This window comes from Phragmites australis, chromosome 6, assembly GCF_958298935.1.
Source record: "Phragmites australis chromosome 6, lpPhrAust1.1, whole genome shotgun sequence".
NCBI lineage: Eukaryota > Viridiplantae > Streptophyta > Magnoliopsida > Poales > Poaceae > Phragmites > Phragmites australis.
In genome coordinates, this window is record NC_084926.1 from 10782722 (window position 1) to 10802413 (window position 19692).

Here is a 19692-nt window from a genome sequence, read left to right on the forward strand (position 1 = left end):
ATAAATTTTGACTGGTAATTTTTTTATAATATATTATCAATTGCTATAAAATTAATATTATATTAAAAGTACTTTGAAATATAAATCTATCGAAACAAAGTTTATATACTAAACATGTATATAATTTAACTAATTATCAGTTAAAATTTATGAAGTTAAACTTTTTTTGAAACAAAATGTGTCTTACCTTTTTGAACAGAGCAAGTACAATACTAGTGTTCTGTAGTTCATCGAATTTGCTGGTGATGACCACACTAATGGTATATTCATGAAGTGTTGTGAGGAACGGTTGTGAACAAGGTGACTTTTGCGTGTTGGAGTCAGCACGATACTATTCCTACTTCTGTTTTCTTTCGAAGTTTGTCCAATCAATAACCTTAAAAGTGATGTGCGAGTAGGGGAGAACCGGAGAAGTATGTTTACACTGGCAATGTATTGTGCTGTTTATTGTTGTACCTTAGGCACAGAAGTAACTTGCAGTGGCATCAGCCAGAGAAAAGCAAGTATCAGTTGCATAGCCCCTAAGGCCGGCATGATGATCATACAGCTCTGCTGCTTACACCGAGCATTACCATGGAGGCACTATGTTGCATCGTCCATAACTACATATTTCTGCTAGTTATGAGCTTACTAATTACGATTGCCTGCGCCAACGACGGGCAGCTTCAGTTGTTGCCGCCACGGTCCTTCTGCGCCGCCCTTCCGCCGCGGAAGTAACCACGCTTGCTCCAGCCGCCGCCGCCGAAGACTCCCTTATACCCAGCACCGTCTCCGTCGCCGTTGCCAGCTTCGCCATGGTGACCACCACCATCACCGCCACCGTATTGACCAGTGTCGCCACTCCCACTGCCACCACCAAAACCGCCAGAGTAGTCACCGTATCCGCCAGAACCACCGCCGCCACCTCCAAAGCCGCCGTGATGACCTTTGTACCCGCCAATGCCGGAACCAAACGCCCGCCCGCTTCCGCCACCTCCACCGCCTCCGCCACCGCCACCGCCGCCACCCCCGCCGCCACCGCCTTCGCCTCCGCTGCTTCCGTAGCCAAACCCGGACCCACCACCTTTCCCGTCAGGCCCCGCGGACCAGCCCCAGCCGTACTGCCAAGAACCGTCTGGGCTGGACCCATGCCCGGACCCGGAGTCGCCGGTCCACCCGGGCGGCAGCGCCGGCCTCGTCTGCCCCGGCGCCGGCTCTGGCTCCGCCGGGCCGCCATCCTTCTCCCCGTCGACGCCCGTGCACCGCACGAACGCAACTCCAAACAGGAGGAGAGCAAGAGCAAGCACTAGCACCTGCTCTCGCCATTGCTTGCAGCTTCTTGCCATTGCCATCGCTTGCACTTGCTTTTCTTGGCCTCGTGTTGTGTTCGCTTGAACGCTTCAAGCCGCCTTGTGCTTTGTTGCCGTGGAATGGATGTCCCTGCCTCCCTGGTCCCGTGGCTTACTTATAGCGTTCATGAGCTAGTGATGGATTGGAAAAAAAATGTGCAGTAGATTGCGCACCACCGGCCCATTCTGCTGTGACCTGTTTCTTCCATGCTGCTTTTGGCTGTCGGCATTGAGCCACCAGCTCTCGGCATTGCTCGCAGCTTCTTGCCGTTGCCATCGCCTTGCACTTGCTTTTGGCTTTGCCGCATCGTGCATGCTTGCTCTGCTTTGCGCCGGCTTAACTACTAAAATCTCTCACAAAAGTAGCTTTCAAGCTTATCTCGTCCGTGATCGCACTGGAATTCCATGAAAGTGAAACATTGTTCGTTTATCCGTTGTGACCATTCTTTTAAGGAAAAAAATCTTTTGGGGTGCGTGCTGGTGCTCCTTGCCAGGAACTCCCGTGGACCCGTGACCTGAAGAATCCGGTAGCTGTTGTCCGTTGGCTAGTGTCGAGAAGTGCTTGCCAAAGTTGGAGAAAAGTTTGATGGCGAGACTGTAGGCATCTAGCGTGCCCGTGAGCGCACGCAGGGGCGGATCCAGAAAAATAGGTCGATGGGGTCACTATGCATAGATAAGAGGAAATTTGAAGTAAATTGAAAATAATGATCAACACAATATTTTATAGTTGACATGTAGGACTAACAAAAACATACAGCAACATCAAACTTTAAAAATATTCTACTTACTAGTGTTACCTCATAATCGTTCTTTACGATCTTTGAGCTTCTGGAAGAGATCGATCACGATGTTATTTGGAATACTTGCAAGAAGGGCCGGCTCCACAAAGCAAATAATAGCATCATTCATAAATTGGTCACCAATACGATTCCGTAGTATAGTCTTCACAATTTTCATGGCTGAGAAACACCTTTCTACTGATGCAGTGGCAACCGGCAAAATAAGTACAAGCTTCAGAAGTTGATAAACCAATGGAAAGGCAAGATGTTTATTTGTATCAACCATCAACTTAGCCAGTTCAGTAATAGTATTCAATTTTGCAAATCTTTCATCTGCTTGTACATTGTCAATATAAATATGAAGCTCGTGAGCAAGATCCTTCAATTGAACTTCACTAAAATCATCTGGATAACATTTAGCCAATTCCATCAAGCTCTCGAATTTGAAAGCACCAAAACAATCCTTGGGACTGAAAGCTGCCATATGTGTAAGCAAATTAGAAGTTGCTTCAGTGAAACGATCATTGAATTCATTAAGTTGCAAATCAATAACACGGTTCAAGCAATCCCATCTATAATGTTGATAATTAGTCCGATTTGTTTTTTGCCTTGGCTTATGACAGTCAATATATTGTTCTCCCATATCCAACTTTGGGATATCATGATCTTCGCAAAAAGAGTATACACCCTCCAATAAAGACTCCCAACCATCATCTCTAATTTGTTGAAGTTTCTGCTTAGTTGACTTTACCTCTGACATAGCCTCTAGTATATCTTGATCTTTCCTTTGTAAACAAAGTGAGAGAGCATTTGCATGGCCCAATATTAGCAACATCAAGTGCAAATGAAAAGCAAAATCGAAATCCTTGAGGTAATCTAGGAGACCACGGGCTTGCCGTCTCTTTCCATCATTTGGACCATCTGTTTCAACATATTGGAGCACTTCAATAACAATAGGAAACAAACTATTAATACTCTTGAGAGTTTTATAGTGAGAACACCACCGAGTGTCTCCAGCTCTTTGAAGAGATTGCTCTTGATTTAAACCTGTTCCACTACAAATTTGTCCACTACCAATGCCTTTCTTTACCCTCTCTTGTTGACTTTCTCGTATCATATCTTTCCGTTTGCAAGATGCTCCAACAACATTAAGAAGAAGTGATATCATGTCAAAGAAGTCACTAATATCATCATTCTTTTTAGCTACTGCAACTATGACTAGTTGAAGTTGATGAGCAAAGCAATGAATATAATATGCTGAGTTATTTTCTCTCATGATTAAAGCTCTCAAACCATTGAACTCACCTCTCATGTTGCTTGCTCCATCATACCCTTGGCCTCTTATTTGTTTCAAGCTCAAGCCATATTTAGTAAATAAATAATCAATTCCAAATTTGAGACATGAAGCAGAAGTTTCTTTCACATGAACAATGCCAATAAGTCTTTCTTTTAGTATTCCGCACTTGTCGACGTACCTCAAAACCACAGCCATTTGTTCTTTATCGGAAATATCAGCAGATTCATCAACTAACAAACAGAAGACATCACCACCAATTTCTTCAATGATAGAATTCACTATGACCTGTACAATTAATAGAAAACAATAAAGATTAGTTTTAATTATTTTTGTAAAATATGAATAATAAATGAGATCATTGTTACCTGTGCAAAACACTGAGCAATGTCCTTTTGAATGGATGGAGCCACCATTTGTCGATTTCCAGGAGCATTTCTTAGCACTACTTTCTTTATTTTTTCATTTTGCGCTGCCAAAAGCTTTACCAACTCAAGAAAATTCCCTCTGTTATTAGACTCTTCTGTCTCATCATGGCCACGGAAAGCTAATCCTTGATGTAGCAAATATCTGGCAGCATTTATTGAAGTACTCAATCGAGTAAGATGCTCCTCTTTGGCAATATCAGTTTGCTTGCAGAGAGCGGCAACAATTGATTGTTCTGGTCTCAACAAATTATTGCATCTTTTCACTGCCGTATTATGAAAACTAGTACACCCACCTGCATGATAATCTAGTCTATCCTTCTTGTTCCACCCAGAAAAGCCTTCTGTTACAAATGCATCGTTTCCTCCCTGTCCCTCAATACAATCTCTAAACAAGTAGCAGAATAAACAAAAAGCTTTATCCACCTTGTCACTATATTCCAACCAATCATATTGTTTGAACCATTCAGCATTGAACCGCCGTAACTTGCCTGCTATCTGCTTTTGTGGGTACTTAAAACCAAGTTGTGGTCTGTATGGACCTCTAATTAAATACCTTCGTCTTATCTCATCTTGTAGCTTCATGCCTGGGTATTGTATTATTCTCTTCCTATCAGCTGGATCATAAGGAAGTTCATCTAGATTTACCTCTTTTGGTAACAGAATCCGGGACTGAGAAGTTCGAGCACGAGCAGTAGCATTGACGTTTGATGCACCATCTCCATCTCTACATGAATTCCCTTCATCATTGCATGCTGTTGATGGTGTTTTTCTTTTCAAAAATCGTTCCATTATGCTCACTGCACATGGCACACAATATGCTCACAATCATTCAATCATAATCCATTAATCCCCATAAATCCCTAAACCTAATTATCTATGGAACTCAGGAAAAAAATCACGCATACCACATACCAGGTCACCAGGACTAATCACCAGGACTAATGCAGACTTTGATGGCTCGATATGATCGGAACGAATCTTCAAATTGGAGAAGAAATCATCGCAGTCCCTTGCAATCGCTATTTGCAGTTTGCTTCCGGCGGCGGCGGCGCGTGCTTTGCAAGCTCGTGCTGTCAAGAAAACGAGAAGGCCAAAGGGCAATTGAGGTCGGCAAGGCAAGGCCGAAGGATAATATTTGTGACTTATGGGAGTGGACGGTGGACCCATGGTCCATGCATTTGGGCTGGATTAGTGGATTTGGGCTAACAAACAACCAGTGCAAATACATGCGTTTCTAGCTTTGGGTTGTCCTGGGACCTGTGCTCCTGGCCGTCCGGCCTTCTCGTTGTCTCGCGTACACAGCTGGGCTAGGGGCACAAAATCACGTTTACTGGGGTCACAAGTGATTGACTGCTGTAGCTTACTCCTGCTGGGAGGAAAGGCGCTGGGGTCCGGTGACCCCAGTGGCATTACTACAGATCCGCCACTGAGCGCACGCATACCCTTGCGGTTCTGTTACCGTGGAACTAAAGAACAAGAAAAATAGTTGGATCTGTATGCATATTGAAAGTAGCTCTCTCTATTTCAATAGGCTTCGTTTAGCGTCAATGTGGATGATCATTTCGTTTGCTGGAGCCATTTTATAGAGATTTTGGTGTTTGTAGTTTCTTTTTGTTAACCATGTTGCAAAAATGGACATCGCACTCCAAAGAACCGAAAAATATATTAGTCACCACAAAAAATGTTCATATGAGAGGAAGAATAGGACAAATTGATACATGATGTGTTAAACCATCGAAATTTATAGATAGCGGCCTCGCACACGGAGCTAGGCAAGTGTGGTTTGCTACTAAAAAGAAAGGGATGAGGGTTCGGGTTCAATGGGCTGACAAGCGTAGAAAGAGGGCACAGGTGGTCACCGGAGGCGTGAAAAGTTTGGAGGTCGACGGACGGTACCAGTGGGCGAGTGTCCATAGTTTTTAGGGTGAGTGGGGTGGTGGAAATGGCTAACAACAGAAAGGTGAACAGCCACGAAACTGGTCGTTGACTCTAAAACTGTGTTTCGTTGAGCTGATGCTTTTAGTTTTAGAGTTGAAAAACTAACTTCTAGGTGATGGTTTTTTTGCTATTGATTGTTGCAATAAATTTTCATTTCTCATCACATCAAAAACAGAAAAACTCCTTTCAGCTAGCTTCTCAATTTTTAGTTTATTTTTTCAAAAATCAGTTTTTTAGCCTTTCAAAAACCAATTTCTCAATAGCTTATTTGGTTAAGCTAACAGAAGACAAAAAAAACCTAACAAAGCAGAGCCTAAGACCAGCAGCGGAGTTTGAAGATATAGGTATAAAGGGTGGCACGCTTGTACAAGCATGCTTAGTTTGCTATTTTTTCTTGCCTGTGCAAGTAGATGTATTAAGTGATTGCTTAAGAAACTTGTAGAGGAAGGAGGGGCAATGTCGCCCTTTGGCCTCTACAAAGCTCGGTCCCTTCCTGAGATCATCACCTACTTTTTCCATACGCTGTAGTCCGCACTGCCCCTTCATCGCTGCCAACCCACCACCATCGGAATTGTTGGTCATTTCTTGTTTGAAGTATTTAAGAATTCGGTAATCAACATAAAACTATTTTATCCACAATGAATAAGATTGAAATGATCCCCTCCCTGGCTCAGCAAATCCGTAACCTCCGTTGGCTGATTTTAGCCAACGGAGCTCTAAGACTTTTATGTATTTCCAAACATACTTCTTGCCCCTACTTCTGTGTTAGTCCTAACCGAGATGGAAACAATAGCTATAGTGATGGTAGCCAATGTGTGGGCGTGTTCAAAGGTCGCAATCAAGTAGTCATGACACGATGATATCCACGCACGCTCCACGGCCATGATCACGGGCAAAGTTAGTGGTAAGCACTAAACCTCACTGTCGACAAGTTTGACCTTGGGCTCGTACGAAGAAAAAATCCTCCCAGAGATTCCCCTGTTCTGCATCCCGTATTCGCACCGTCTTGCTTTCGATGTTCCGATCGGCGCCGGACGGTCAGATGGAATCATGGAAGTGGGCCGCATGCCCGCGTGAATTGCCTGGCTCAGTTTGGAAAGATATCATCAAGAGCCTCGAGCCCAAATTTTATTTCGACGTCTCGCAGTCCTTGGTTCCCCGATCTGACGGGATTGCTGCTTACAAGTCGACATAATGCCCAGCGCATTAGCGATCCGCAGACTCCACGAGCTGCGCCAAAAGCCACGCGGAGCGGTTTGAGGAGCCAACGAAAGCAAACAGCCCATGCAGACGACGGGGCACCACTGACAAAACAAAGGAGAAGCTCACAATGAATATTATGAAACTAGGTTGCGTTCGGATGCTATTACGGGGGAACAAATTCAAATTTAGAATTCCGCAGAAAAATATGCCATACATACAATTGAAAAGGACATAAATCCTAATAGATAACTTGTCCTTTCGAAGGGCGGCTATTAAGAAATTTGCAGTAGTCTATTTCGAAGGGCTATTTTGAAGGTCAATACAAAAATTTTGAAGGGCTATTTCGTGACATGAGTAGCTTTTATTACTGTCTTGAAATGAATAACGACAGCTGTCCAAACCGTTGTACACGCCCCAAACGCAGTCTCTAATTCAGTGAATGCTGAAACCGTGGCGTTGATGTAAAATCTGTGACTGCCTCGAGCATTAGTCGTCCTCCATTCATTGATCTGCCCCGCAAGGCCGAAACTTTGAACATTCTAACAAAAATTCCATAATGACAAAAGCACTAAATATGTAATTCTTTCAACAAGCAAAGAAATAGAAAATGTTGATTGAAAATTCATAAGGTCCCAAATAGTATAATATGCCCTCAGACATCCAAGGAAGGAATTAGCAGCAGTAGCTCTCAAGCCGGGCGGGGCGAAAGCTCTTAGGCGGCAACTGCGAATGTAGAGAAACAAGCCTTGATTCTATCATCATTGGGCATAGATTACTTCCCACAATTTGCGTCAACGAAAAGAAAATGATACATCTAGAACGAGACATGACTGCATTGCATCAGACATCCAAGGAAGGATTTAGCAGCACTAGCTCTCAAGCCTGGCAGGGCGAAAGCTCTTAGGCGGCAACTGCGAATGTAGAGAAACAAGCCTTGATTCTATCATCATTTGCAATGAACAATGACAAAAGAACGACATGTACACTCAATGCACGGTGGGAAACAAAGAACAACGAACAGGCAGTTTATATACTTGACATGAAATGAACTTTATGGGAAAACCATGGCTCAGACATCCAAGGAAGGAATTAACAGCACCAGCTCTCAAGCCTGGCAGGGCGAAAGCTCTTAGGCGGCAACTGCGAATGTTTGAGAAACAAGCCTTGAGTTTATCATCATCGCCATATATGAAATAGTTGAGGCAAAACTACCTAAAAAATATGTTCGGTATCAGTAGAAAAGTAATGTAATCACAGAAACCGGCTCTGTTGACTGATGGATATGCAGTCCCCAGGTTCCTATCAACATGTGAAACGCTGAAACAACTTTGTGTCGGCCTAATCATAGCATCTCCGGTCAATGCTCGTAGCTACAGGAGACGTGGCATCAGGCCCAAACTACATTCTAGTTATAATTGAAAAGAACAAAGCTAAATACAATTGAAAGCAGTCCTGTATAATCCCTCAGAGACCCGATTTAAATCACACACCACAGCCGAATCAAACAATTGCAGATGGGAGTCCCATCCCAGACCAAACCACAAAGGTTACGGCCCAGAGATGGACACCTGCAGCTGAGAGAAGCAGCTGCTGTTTACAGTGTCAAACGGCACTTCCTATCGGTAGGTCTTGAGATCTTCCCGGGGATTAATAATAACAGAACAACATCTACACAATCATAATTAAACAGCAATATGTAGACAGAATATAACTGCATGCGCAACTTAGCCTCAGGAAGCCAGACAATTGTCGTCACTTGAAAATCTGACGGTAATTCCAGGTATTTAGCTAATCATCATAGGGATGTGTTTGCATTGCAGAGAGCAAAATCGTACCATGAGACTACCTGACTCGCATCTGAATCATCCGAACATTGCTGCTGCATTAGATGAAAAGAAGAATCGAGAAAAAACAAGTGGGACCAAAACAAGATGCAACATAAAGAGTGCGTGGAGTATCATCAGAAAAGAATTGCCTTCTCATCCACAGCGCAGGGTAGTAGCACTGTGTCAGAAGGTGTCCTAAGATTGTTTCGAGGTTTCATCCCCTGATACCGCAAAGAATCCATCAAAATCAAATAAGAATAGAAAAAAGCAAACAATTTGTCCGATGGATTCGGATGAAAAGATGTCTGCATCACGCGGACGGCATAAGCCAGGGTCGAATCAAGTGTTGGATTATGCCTCCGTTAATCCTCACTGTCCAAATAGATGAACAAGAAAAGCGCAAGAAGAAATAGCAAACAAAAACAAAGATGGGATGCGGATCTGTAGTTGCTCAGTGGTGGCAATATGGTTTATTGGTTCGATTCTGCCAGCGGGTGTCCTCAATGCCTTCAGAAGAGGGAGCTTGTTTGTCCTCATCGCAACAACCTCCAATCCCAAAAAGAACTCGAATCTAAACAATACAGATCGACGAGTAGATTCAACCAAAAAAAGGGCAAACAAACCAGAGGAAGAAAGTGGGTGTCAGATGGCTCAGTTCAGCGGGATAATCGGCATACAGATCAATCTCACGTGTGGAGAGAGAGCTGTGATTTGGTCTGTTGAGCTTGAATATTACCAAGTCGTCACCGCCATCACCCGAGAGAAAGAACCAATCGAGAGGGAAACAAAGAACAGATCGAACGGTTCATCTACTTGAGACAGATCTGGATGGGGGGTGGCTGAGTTGGGAGGCAAGGTGTTCTAGACCTAGATAGAGCTTGACGGCGATGAGGGGATTTCTGTGGAGGCGGTGTATATATAGCGGGGATTGGTGAGTTAGGGTTTAGGGTTCGCGCCGAGGTATGGTGGACGACTCGGGCGTGGCGGCTGGGTGGGCTGTGTTTTGGGTTGGCGAAGTTAGATACAGAGTTGGAAAGAGTCTTACCGGGCTATCAATTGGGCTCGAAATTACATAAGACATAACTCAGCCTGCCGTACGGATTTGCCATCGTTTTCCTTTCTTTCTTTATTTTTACCACCTTCTTCCAACGGACGACAACTTTTAAAAAATAAAAATGTCGCACATTTAACGAATGACACCTTTAAAAAATTAAAAAATATTATGTTTCATTGCTTTAAAATTAAAAACAATATCAAAATTATCATGAAAACTTCTGGAAAAAAAGTATGTTGTTGAGAATTCTATAATCTATCTTAAAAAAATTCAACTCAAACAATAACTTGTACAATAAGAAAAAAAAAGATAAATTTTATTGTACACAGTCTCATAGTTTTGTCAGAATTTTTTTAGAGTTAGATCATAGTATCCCCTACGACATATATTTTTTTAGAATTTTTTATAACTATTTCAATATTGTTTTGAATTTTAAAAGTAATAGAACGTAGTGTTTTTTTAATTTTTTTAAAGGTGTAGCCCGTTAGAAGTATGACATCTTGGTGTCACCCATCTAACGGGCGACAATAGTCTAGATGTGTAATATTTTAAAATAATCATGTATTTTTGTAAATATAAAAATAAAGAAAATTTCCTCGGTGAGCATGTTCGCAAATAGGACTGTAAAAAAAACTCTAACCTCACAAGTTACTCGAGATTGACTCTTTCTAGGTTTAATTCGAATTTGGCTCGATCTCAAAATAGACCAAACTTGAGCCTAAGCCAAGTGCTCACGAGCCTCACCACCTCGAAATCAATATGACTAGAGTTAATCAATATTATAATTTTTATTTTAGTTTGTCACCCCATTAAATATATATGATTTTAAATTTCCTTAGGTATCTCTAAGGCCTAAGGAAACACTGGAATAATAAGAATATAGAATTGTCTTTAAGCCTACTTAGGTGACTACATTATAACAACCAATCAAGATGATAAGCCCTACTCGAGCTTTTTTAAGGTTTTCTTCCATTATAAGCAAAACAAGCTTGCTAGAACATAATTTGTTGACAACCCTAGCCACTCGCCACCTAGGTCTACCCTTGGGCAGGGTATGGATTACCCGGCAAACATCCATGCACATGCCTAGAAGCAGCTTACTTACCCGTATTACCCATACCCAAAAAACGGGCATTGCCCAATGGTAATTGGTGAATCCAATGGGTAAGGCAACATTACGGGTTCAACTGTCATGGGAAGAATATAAAGGATCCATTTTGATTTGCTACAACGAGATTAGAGAGAGAATCGGAAGGAGAGAAAAGAGATTGGGTTAGATATGAGACAAACAGATTGAGTGGAATGAAACTATAGAGAGTTTGAAGGAAAGCAGAGGAGAGAGACTGATTAGGGATGAGAAATCTGGATAGAGAAAACTAGAGAGATGCGGGAGATGGAGGGGCAGGAGAACTAAATCGATGAGATTAAGTAAATCAGCGAGTGAATCGCCGAAAAATAGCAAGAGAAAGACTTAGATCTAGATAGAGAAAAAAGACGAGACTTGGATTTTAGAGAGAGAGAGCTGCTGTGTTTCTTGTGACATTGAGCGAGAGAGGAGGGAGATTATTATTTATTTATTTATTTATTATAATCGTTACATCAAATTGATATAACCGTATAAGGTTTTATCTTCGATATTTATATTACTAAAATGCATACAGCCATCAAGAGGGAGAGGATTAGGGATGGTAATCGGGTATGGTAAGTACGGGTAATACTCACTTATACATGCATTTGACAATTTTTTGTTCCACCCCTGAGTGAAGAGTGGGGACCAAATCCGTCACCCGCGGGTATAACTATTTACCCATAGGGTGGTGGTGCGAGACGGGACGGCGGCTCACGGTGGTGGAGGAGAGCGGTGGCCAGATCTACTGGAGGCGTCGAAGGGGCAAAGGCACAAAGCAACTATGCCGAAGGCGAGGGAGAGAGCTAGGCAATGGGTATTTATATGGTGTGAATGTAAAATATTAGGGTTTAAAGGAATAGGCTCATCTGTCACAATCTCATAGGTCTATATCTATAACTATATTCATATATCTGTTAGTAGTATTTTTATCCACAAACATACCCATAAATACTTAATGCTATTTAACCTTATCCTATTAAAATAGTTACCATTAGATAAATAAGTAATCAGGTAAATTGACATCCTATAAAGGATAGATCAGGAGAATGATCGAGCTGAGGGGCATGATGGAGAGAGATGGTACGAAGTCCCAACGTAGTGCTACTGTTGGCTACCTGGCTACGAGTCACGTACGCGGCATTACTAAGAGTAGAAATTAGCTTATCTTTTTTATTTGATAAATACATCCTTTTAATCTAGACTAGCAACTACACATGAGCTTTGTACATGTGAAATCAATTAAGGATATAACAATCTGAAGAAATAAAAATATATAGCATAACAAAATAGATATTTACATTCAAGAAATTCACAACATGGTTATATAATTTAAAAAGGAGGAGAGGACCGTATTATCAGAAGTTAGTCGTTTGTAGTAACGTTGTGAGGAGGATTAAGATGGTGATCGATTTTATGAGAGGATGAAAATAATTTTCGCACAATATCTTGATGTAAAGATAGTGCGACGGAGGTGACCTCTATGGTAGATGGCAGTGGAGGCGATGCATCCTCTCTAAAAAGCTGACAATGTAGGCGAATTGCATGAGGTGACGCACCCTCTAGAGAAACCTGACGATATAGACGAAGTGTGGGAGGAGGCGCACCCTCTAGAGAAACTTAACGTTATAGGCGAAATGTGGGAGAAGACGCACCCTCTGGACAAACCTGATGGTGAATATATGAAAGGTAAATATTGGACGTCTAGGTATGGAAGCCAAATAATAATATAATGATATATTTTTAGAATATATGGAAGATAAATATTGGACATCTAGGTATGGAAGACAAATAATGGGAGGTTAAATGTATTTTTTGAAAGAGGAACATGGGTCTAACTTTGCATAGTGATTGTTTGATCAACTCGAATGGACAATGAAGATCGATTGAATCTGTCACAGTATAATCATCATTTCTATATATGCTATTAGATTAACAAACACAACCATTCTGAAGTTATAATTAAAGCTAAAAGTAAATTAATATAGTGTCGCTTAGGAGTGAGGACTCATGTCACTTCAATGTGCTAAATTCCTTCAACATAGTTGCTCGCGCGTGGCTAGGCTCTAGCCTCGCTGGCGTGGCACGGCCAAGCAGGTTGTAGCTCGGCCGCTGGTGGGCCGACCAACCAACGCAGCCCAATGGCCGAAGCCACATCCCTCATGGGCCAGCCTCAGTCGTTTGCCCGATGGGCCAGTCTCTATGCAGGCCCAGGCTTGAGCCCGAGACCGAGCCTAGGCTCAGGCCCAATCCAGCCCAACCAGGGTACTGCTCGATGGGTCCCACCTAGGACTATTTAGTGGGCCCTACAAAACTGTTCAGTGGGTCTCATCTATAGGCTCATCTATAAATAGTACTATTTTATAATTTTTTGATTTAATTTTAAATTAAATCTATGAGAGTCATAAATTTTCCGTTTTGACTCTGGTTCTGGCAATTCTTTTGCCTAATTCATCTAAATTCGAGATCTATCTTTCTATCATAGTGTGATATCTATTATAGCTCATTTGGTATTCTATTTGATGTTAATTGATTCTTCTCTAGTATATACCATCGTTAATCGTAATCCCGTTTGCAGAACCGAAGTAATTCACGGAGGAACCGGAGAACCTCGACTTCGACCAAGGGCTAGAAGAAGACTTCGGAGAAAGCAAGTTCTATCTCCTTGATCATGTTGTACCTATGTTTTCAATAATCTAATTGATCAACTTAAAACTTGACTTATCAGCGCATGTGCTATGTATTGTGCTATTTCAATTGCTTGTAGTAGTTAAACCATATCAAACAATTGTCATGTCTTAAATGTCATTATGCAGAATACATGTCATCCTAGGATTACATGTCGTTATCTATATTAACGTCAGATGACGTCTTGATATCTAGCATGCTTAGGATGGAATACATCTCTTCGAAGATGTTGTTTCACCAATTAATCAATTCAATTCATATGTCATAATTTTTTTATGATTGTGGAATCCTTGATATAGTATGAGATATGATGGGTGATGTGTAAAATGGGTAAAAACTGATTTGGTAGGCAAGTAGAGTAGTCATCTAGTAAGGATGCTCTTGGAGGCTTGACTTATCTGCGTGGTATTCATTGCCATCTGAAGATGCTTACCACGACCGTATAGGTATCTAATTATTGCCCTGTCATGCTAAGCCACCCCAGCGCAACCATGCGCCATGTGTATGGGCAGGATTTGACTTTTCTATCTCCCGACCAAGCTGGATAGTTTACTTGGAGGCCAAGAGAGCAACGAGCACCCAAACGTCTGTTAGGTGCTTCATAGGAGGTTCATGGAACCAGACTCTTTACGAAAGTTCTGGTGGTACCTTGTCATCCCTTACATAGGCTTGAAGCACTTGAGGTATCTGATAGTATAGTCTAGCAAGGGAAGGTGATTGAAGCATCTTGATATGATTTGCACCTTCACTTGCAACGGTTGGAGACTGAGCATATTATATGAGTACAATGTACAATCTCTGCAGAGTGTAAATCTATTCGAATAGCCGTTTCTCCAGTTATAGATATGCAAAGCAATAACCTCACTTGGTTAGACTCGGGGCGTGTGTATCTTTGATGAGTGAGTGTGTGGACTAGATATCCGTATGATGAGGTTACTAGCTCGATTCATTAGGAGCTGTGTGGTACTAGAGTTACATCAGACATAATGATAGAGATTGTAGAGTGAGGTATAGCCCCTCCCAGAACCGAAAACCCATATATATAACTTGTTACCTTGCTTGATCTGCTTTGAAGTTATCAATAGAGAATATAACTAGATATTTGCATGAAAACTATTTTACGCTTAAAACTAAATCATAAAGCCTTATCCTTGAGTCATTATTTATGTATCTATCAAGTCCCTTGCAATAGTATAAGACTTATTAAGTACCTTTGTACTTATTCTTGCTATCATTCAGATGAGAAGATGGATGTCGACTTTGCTAGAGGCGAAGGTGCAGATGATAAGTAGTTTAGCAATCACATTCACACTCTAGCTGCCCCGTGGCTTTGGATTGTTGTTCCGTTGTGCTTTTGTTGGTTTGTTGGCCAGGTTTGTAATATAATCTATGGTTTAAGACCTTTTATATTATTGTAGCTTTCATCTTTTATATACAATGTATGACTATGATATCACAAATATTGTATTATGCGTATCAGCTACTTGATTAATTGACTGGTATATGAGACATAAGAGATCCCGGGAAAGAGGTCTTATACCATCAGAACGACCATCTTGCCTTGTTACAACTAAAAACTATCTTACAACCCAAATGACACATCTAAAAACTGCACATCATTATGTAGACTTATGATATGCATACCTATTTTTAGTAAGAAAAATGTCTGGACATAAGCATTATATTCTATCTGTGAACTTTTTTACATTGGTTTTGTAACACTTATATGTGATCCACTTCAATGCATGGCAAAAAAAAAAGGAAGTATTTGATGAACAATCATATGTTCATCTGCCTCTTAAATACAGTTATGTAAGCAATTTTGTGAAATATCGTAAGCAAATTAGAATAAATTTGTGAGCAATTTAAGAAATCTATTAAGGCAATTCAGATTGGGTAGTCGACAAATTTGTGAACAAATTAGGTCCATTCAAAGACAATATCAAATCTAGGTGCTATATATTTTCAATAAAAAATTAGAATAATTCGTAAATAAATTATGATTTGTATACTTTCAGAGCAAGTTTTGCCAAAATTCTAAAATTAGCAAGTAAATAGATTGAATACTACAAGCAACTTGATGTATTCTCGTAAGCAAATCCATACAATCCGATAAGTAAATCCTTGCTGGCCCTAACAACTGGCACCTGCCCAATCGCAACTAAAGCAGATGGAGAAGGAGACGACGCCATGGGAGCTGCCCGCTCATACCCTGCTCGAAATTCTTATGTTCAGACATTTTATGATAAAAGTAGATGTACATACTATAAGTCTAAAACATGTATCTATAGTTTTAAGATTTTACTATATTTAAAATTCGGATGTCTGATCTTTGAAGTCTGAGTTAGTTGGTGCTATTATAGGGAATAATCTTATCTTCATGTGCTACGCAACTATCTTTCGATTGAAATTGCAGATTTGCCACTAAATGCCACAATTCTTAGCATGTCAGGCCATTCCAACAGGGTCACATCATCCAACTATTCTCATTTACGCGGCAGAGAGATAACACAATAAAAGTTAGACTATTGATTAATACACCGTCACTCAAGATACTAGCACGCTTATACTTTATAGCACCCTATTACATACGAGCCACATTTATTTTGAGAAAAGTTGCTTAATTCAATTTTTTTACATGGATAATTACGACCAGCAGTGGGCTTCATAGTAGAAACCTTTACACGCGATAAGAGCAACTCCAGCAGCTTTTCTGAATCTTATTCCCTATATCTTTTATATAGTGAATGTCTCAAAAAGATTCCAACCCTATATCTCTTCAGTCTACAGCAGTTTCCCTAAAACTTATTCCCTATATCTCAGAATTCTCTATTTCATTTGTATCCAACAGTTATAATTCAAACGGTAAAAATTCAAATGGCTATAAATCAAATGGCAAAAATTCAAAAGATTATAATTCAAACGACTATTTGTCCAACGGCTACATTTTCAATGGCTCCTTTTCAAACGGCTCCTTTTCCAACAGCTATATTTTGAACTTCTATATATTGCCTGTTCTTGATGCCTCTCTTCCACCACACCATAATGAGTCGTAGTAGTTTCCTCATGCAACAGGCATTGGAGTCGTCGTCGTCTGATGATGACGACGAGCTCATTATTGCTACCGCACACATAGCACACAATCAATATAAGCTTTTGAATGCCCCACGCCATGGCGGTTCTGTGCCTGGCCGTCAAGAAGTTCATCGCAACAGGGAAGCAGGGCATTCGAGACTACACAATGACTACTTTTCAGATGCTCCTACCTATGGTCCAACTGTCTTCAGGCGCAGGTTTACAATTAGGTCATATGTTTTATTCACCTTTGTTGATGATCTCTTGTTTATAAATCAATTTTCTTTTCCGCGTAGGTTTAGGATGTCGCGTTCTTTATTTTTGCGCATAGTGAATGTTGTAGAAGCCCATGATGGCTATTTTGTTCAGAAACGAAATGTTGCTGGACATCTTGGACTATCTTCTATACAGAAGATTACCGCAGCATTTAGAATGATAGCTTATGGAGTACCAGCGGATGCTACTGATGATTATCTTCGCATTGGAGAAAGCACTGTCATAGAGAGTCTCAGAAGGTTTGTGAAAGCTATTGTTGAAGTTTTTGGAGATGAATATTTGAGACAACCAAATAAGAATGATACTGCTAGGTTACTTGCAATTGGAGAGGCAAATGGTTTTTCAGGAATCCTAGGATCCATAGATTGCATGCATTGGAAGTGGAAAAATTGTCCCGCAGCATGGCACGGTCAGTACAGTGCTCATGTGCATGAGCCCACAATCATTCTGGAAGCAGTTGCTTCACACGATCTTTGGATTTGGCATGCCTTATTTGGTTTACCAGGGTCTCACAATGATATAAATGTTCTTCAACGTTCCCCAGTCTTTGCCAGACTTGCTGAAGGGCAAGCTCCACAAGTAAATTATACCATCAATGACCATAATTATACAATGGGGTATTATCTTGCAGATGGCATATATCCGCAATGGGCCACATTAGTGAAGACAATACAATCTCCACGAGGAAACAAGCAAAAATTGTTCGCACAGGCTCAAGAGGCAGCTAGAAAGGATGTTGAACGAGCCTTTGGAGTTCTCCAATCTCATTTCGCCATTGTTCGTGGACCAGCTAGGTTTTGGGATAAGGACACACTGTGAAAAATCATGACCGCTTGTGTCATCATGCACAAATATGATAATTGAAGATGAACGAGATGATGCTGAAGACTTCCAGTATGAAGCTATGGGAGACACTGTCAGGCCCTCCCATGCTCCTACTCCCGAACTGGAAGAGTTTATTCAAATTCATCATAGTATTGGAAACAAGCAGACTCACTATCAGCTACAAGATGATTTAGTCGAGCACTTGTGGCAACGTCATGGTGGGATGTAGTTTATTGCAGTTGTGTTGGACTATTTTAGTAATTTTATTGATCTTGTATGCCGCATATGTAATAACATGAACTATTCCTAATATGATCGTTTCTGTTGATTTCAGAAAAGCTAACATATGAGTGCCACACATAATAGTTCGTAAAATATAACAAACATTACAACAAGTGTTCTTGCCACTTTCACAGAAGCTAGTAGATAAGTGCTAAACATAATAGTTTGCAAAATATTACATTACAACAACTACTCAACTAGAGGTACGGGCTCGTCGAGTCAGGATCTCATTCTGCAGGCTCATGTAGTATTGTTTTTGTGCCTCACTCATACCACTAAGATCCATAAACATAATTCTCTCTTCCTCCTTAATTCTCTTCAGTTCTATCGCTTGGCTTTTTACCTCAAGTTTTTTTGCCTCAATTGCAACCTTCTCTTTATCAAGTTCATAGGCTCTCCCCTCAATTGCCAACCTCTCTTGTTCTAGCGCATATGCTCGTTCATAGCGCTCTTCTTTTTTCTTCTCTTTCACGGTCTCTGCCTCTTCCTTCTTTGCCCACAAATTATCTAGAGCTTCCTTGTACAAGTTATCACCACCTCGCCGTAATTTTTCTTTCTCCACTTTCCTGCCAGTTGGTCTTCTCATAGTCACAGTCTCATTCTCAAGATCTAGTGCATCATGATGGCATTCGCAACTATTTGAGTTGGTACTAGGATAAGATGTACTAGGAGATGACTTGGCAGTTGTCTTTGGTTTCTTTGCATTCATCTCAACTGCCCTACTAATCCACTTTTCATTGTGCTTCAACAAATTCCAACAATGCAACATTTGGAAGGACCTATGTTGCTTATCTTTTTCTTTGTACAAAGCACATGCCTGCATAATCTGTACAAGTGAATAAATTTTGTTAAACATATTGCCACATATAAATTTACCGAACATAAACATTTACAAGCAAAATACAGAGGTATTGACTAACCTTATCTTGCAATGTCACCCCGCTTTGTCTCCTACGGTCAATTTGCTCATAGCATCCAACGAATTTATTAACACACTCTTGAATGGTAGACCAACGATGGGTGAGAGAACTTACATTACGATCAGACTCACACTCTTTGTGCTCATTGAAGTAGGCATGAATTCTCTTCCAATAAGTTGCACGAGATTGCTCGTTGCCATGGACTGCATCTAGACTAATATTTTGCCATGCCAACACCAACGCCTCATCTTCCTTCTCACTTTAATTGGCTGATCTTTTTTGACTCTTTCTAACAGGGGGAGATGCATGTTCAATCGGGAACTCTTGCTCCCCAATTGGACTACACAGTTCAAGGTCATCAACATGTTGCTCTCATTCATCAAGTTCACAAAATAGTCATCCCTATTTTCCATTCTTCACAAACTACCAATTTACTGCATTCAACAATTGAAGAATTCTAGTGTCAAATTAGGGACGAACTTCACGGGCTCAATCATAGTCTTACAGAGCAACAGATAGTACCTAGATCAAGAGAGCAGCTTGCTTTAAAGATCAAAGGAAACAGAAAGCGAATACCACCACCTTGATGGCTACCACCTTCCTCCCCTCCCTGTTGCTCCAATTGCAACAAAGCAAGAACCAACAGCAGG

General features: G+C 41.0%; 2 protein-coding genes, 10 non-coding genes and 1 pseudogene across 13 annotated transcripts; 1 reads left to right on the plus strand and 12 right to left on the minus strand.

Annotated features, from left to right (window-relative positions):
* Positions 1–414: 414 nt before the first annotated feature.
* On the minus strand, positions 415–1594 carry LOC133921646 (putative glycine-rich cell wall structural protein 1). Its single transcript, XM_062366612.1, has one exon. The coding sequence runs from the start codon at positions 1329–1331 to the stop codon at positions 666–668; it is 666 nt and encodes a 221-aa protein (XP_062222596.1). The 5' UTR covers positions 1332–1594; the 3' UTR covers positions 415–665.
* A 365-nt stretch (positions 1595–1959) lies between these two features.
* LOC133921645 (uncharacterized) lies at positions 1960–5256 on the minus strand. Of its 2 annotated transcripts, none has more exons than XM_062366609.1 (4): positions 4742–5256; positions 3770–4626; positions 2126–3689; positions 1960–1991 (listed from the first exon to the last, which is right to left on the minus strand). In XM_062366609.1, the coding sequence occupies exons 2-3, from the start codon at positions 4616–4618 to the stop codon at positions 2127–2129; spliced, it is 2412 nt and encodes an 803-aa protein (XP_062222593.1). In that variant the 5' UTR covers positions 4619–4626; positions 4742–5256; the 3' UTR covers positions 1960–1991; position 2126. The 2 variants fall into 2 exon arrangements, with proteins under 2 accessions (XP_062222593.1, XP_062222594.1); XM_062366610.1 differs by lacking the exon at positions 1960–1991 and having other exon boundaries at positions 2386–2584; positions 2859–3689.
* A 2362-nt stretch (positions 5257–7618) lies between these two features.
* On the minus strand, positions 7619–7737 carry LOC133923303 (small nucleolar RNA SNORD14). The gene has a single exon (XR_009910565.1). It is a non-coding gene; the product is annotated as a small nucleolar RNA SNORD14 (small nucleolar RNA).
* A 69-nt stretch (positions 7738–7806) lies between these two features.
* LOC133923302 (small nucleolar RNA SNORD14) lies at positions 7807–7925 on the minus strand. Its single transcript, XR_009910564.1, has one exon. It is a non-coding gene; the product is annotated as a small nucleolar RNA SNORD14 (small nucleolar RNA).
* A 110-nt stretch (positions 7926–8035) lies between these two features.
* Positions 8036–8155, minus strand: LOC133923305 (small nucleolar RNA SNORD14). The gene has a single exon (XR_009910566.1). It is a non-coding gene; the product is annotated as a small nucleolar RNA SNORD14 (small nucleolar RNA).
* Positions 8156–8213: 58 nt separating this feature from the next.
* Positions 8214–8364, minus strand: LOC133923296 (small nucleolar RNA snoR2/U65). Its single transcript, XR_009910558.1, has one exon. It is a non-coding gene; the product is annotated as a small nucleolar RNA snoR2/U65 (small nucleolar RNA).
* A 65-nt stretch (positions 8365–8429) lies between these two features.
* On the minus strand, positions 8430–8618 carry LOC133923341 (small nucleolar RNA Z112). Its single transcript, XR_009910597.1, has one exon. It is a non-coding gene; the product is annotated as a small nucleolar RNA Z112 (small nucleolar RNA).
* A 75-nt stretch (positions 8619–8693) lies between these two features.
* Positions 8694–8775, minus strand: LOC133923293 (small nucleolar RNA snoR77Y). The gene has a single exon (XR_009910555.1). It is a non-coding gene; the product is annotated as a small nucleolar RNA snoR77Y (small nucleolar RNA).
* Positions 8776–8806: 31 nt separating this feature from the next.
* Positions 8807–9613, plus strand: LOC133922943 (uncharacterized; annotated as a pseudogene).
* LOC133923289 (small nucleolar RNA snoR31/Z110/Z27) lies at positions 8924–9025 on the minus strand. The gene has a single exon (XR_009910552.1). It is a non-coding gene; the product is annotated as a small nucleolar RNA snoR31/Z110/Z27 (small nucleolar RNA).
* LOC133923295 (small nucleolar RNA snoR31) lies at positions 9080–9175 on the minus strand. Its single transcript, XR_009910557.1, has one exon. It is a non-coding gene; the product is annotated as a small nucleolar RNA snoR31 (small nucleolar RNA).
* LOC133923306 (small nucleolar RNA R30/Z108) lies at positions 9244–9343 on the minus strand. The gene has a single exon (XR_009910567.1). It is a non-coding gene; the product is annotated as a small nucleolar RNA R30/Z108 (small nucleolar RNA).
* LOC133923290 (small nucleolar RNA Z107/R87) lies at positions 9442–9550 on the minus strand. The gene has a single exon (XR_009910553.1). It is a non-coding gene; the product is annotated as a small nucleolar RNA Z107/R87 (small nucleolar RNA).
* Positions 9614–19692: the final 10079 nt, after the last annotated feature.

Excerpts from the sequence above, each read along its gene's own strand:
- LOC133921646 (XM_062366612.1), bottom strand. The coding sequence starts at position 1,331 with ATGGCAATGGCAAGAAGCTGCAAGCAATGGCGAGAGCAGGTGCTAGTG.
- LOC133921645 (XM_062366609.1), bottom strand. The coding sequence starts at position 4,618 with ATGGAACGATTTTTGAAAAGAAAAACACCATCAACAGCATGCAATGAT. Across the intron at positions 3,690-3,769 it reads TTGCTCAGTGTTTTGCACAG|GTCATAGTGAATTCTATCAT; the intron begins GTAACAATGATC and ends TTAATTGTACAG.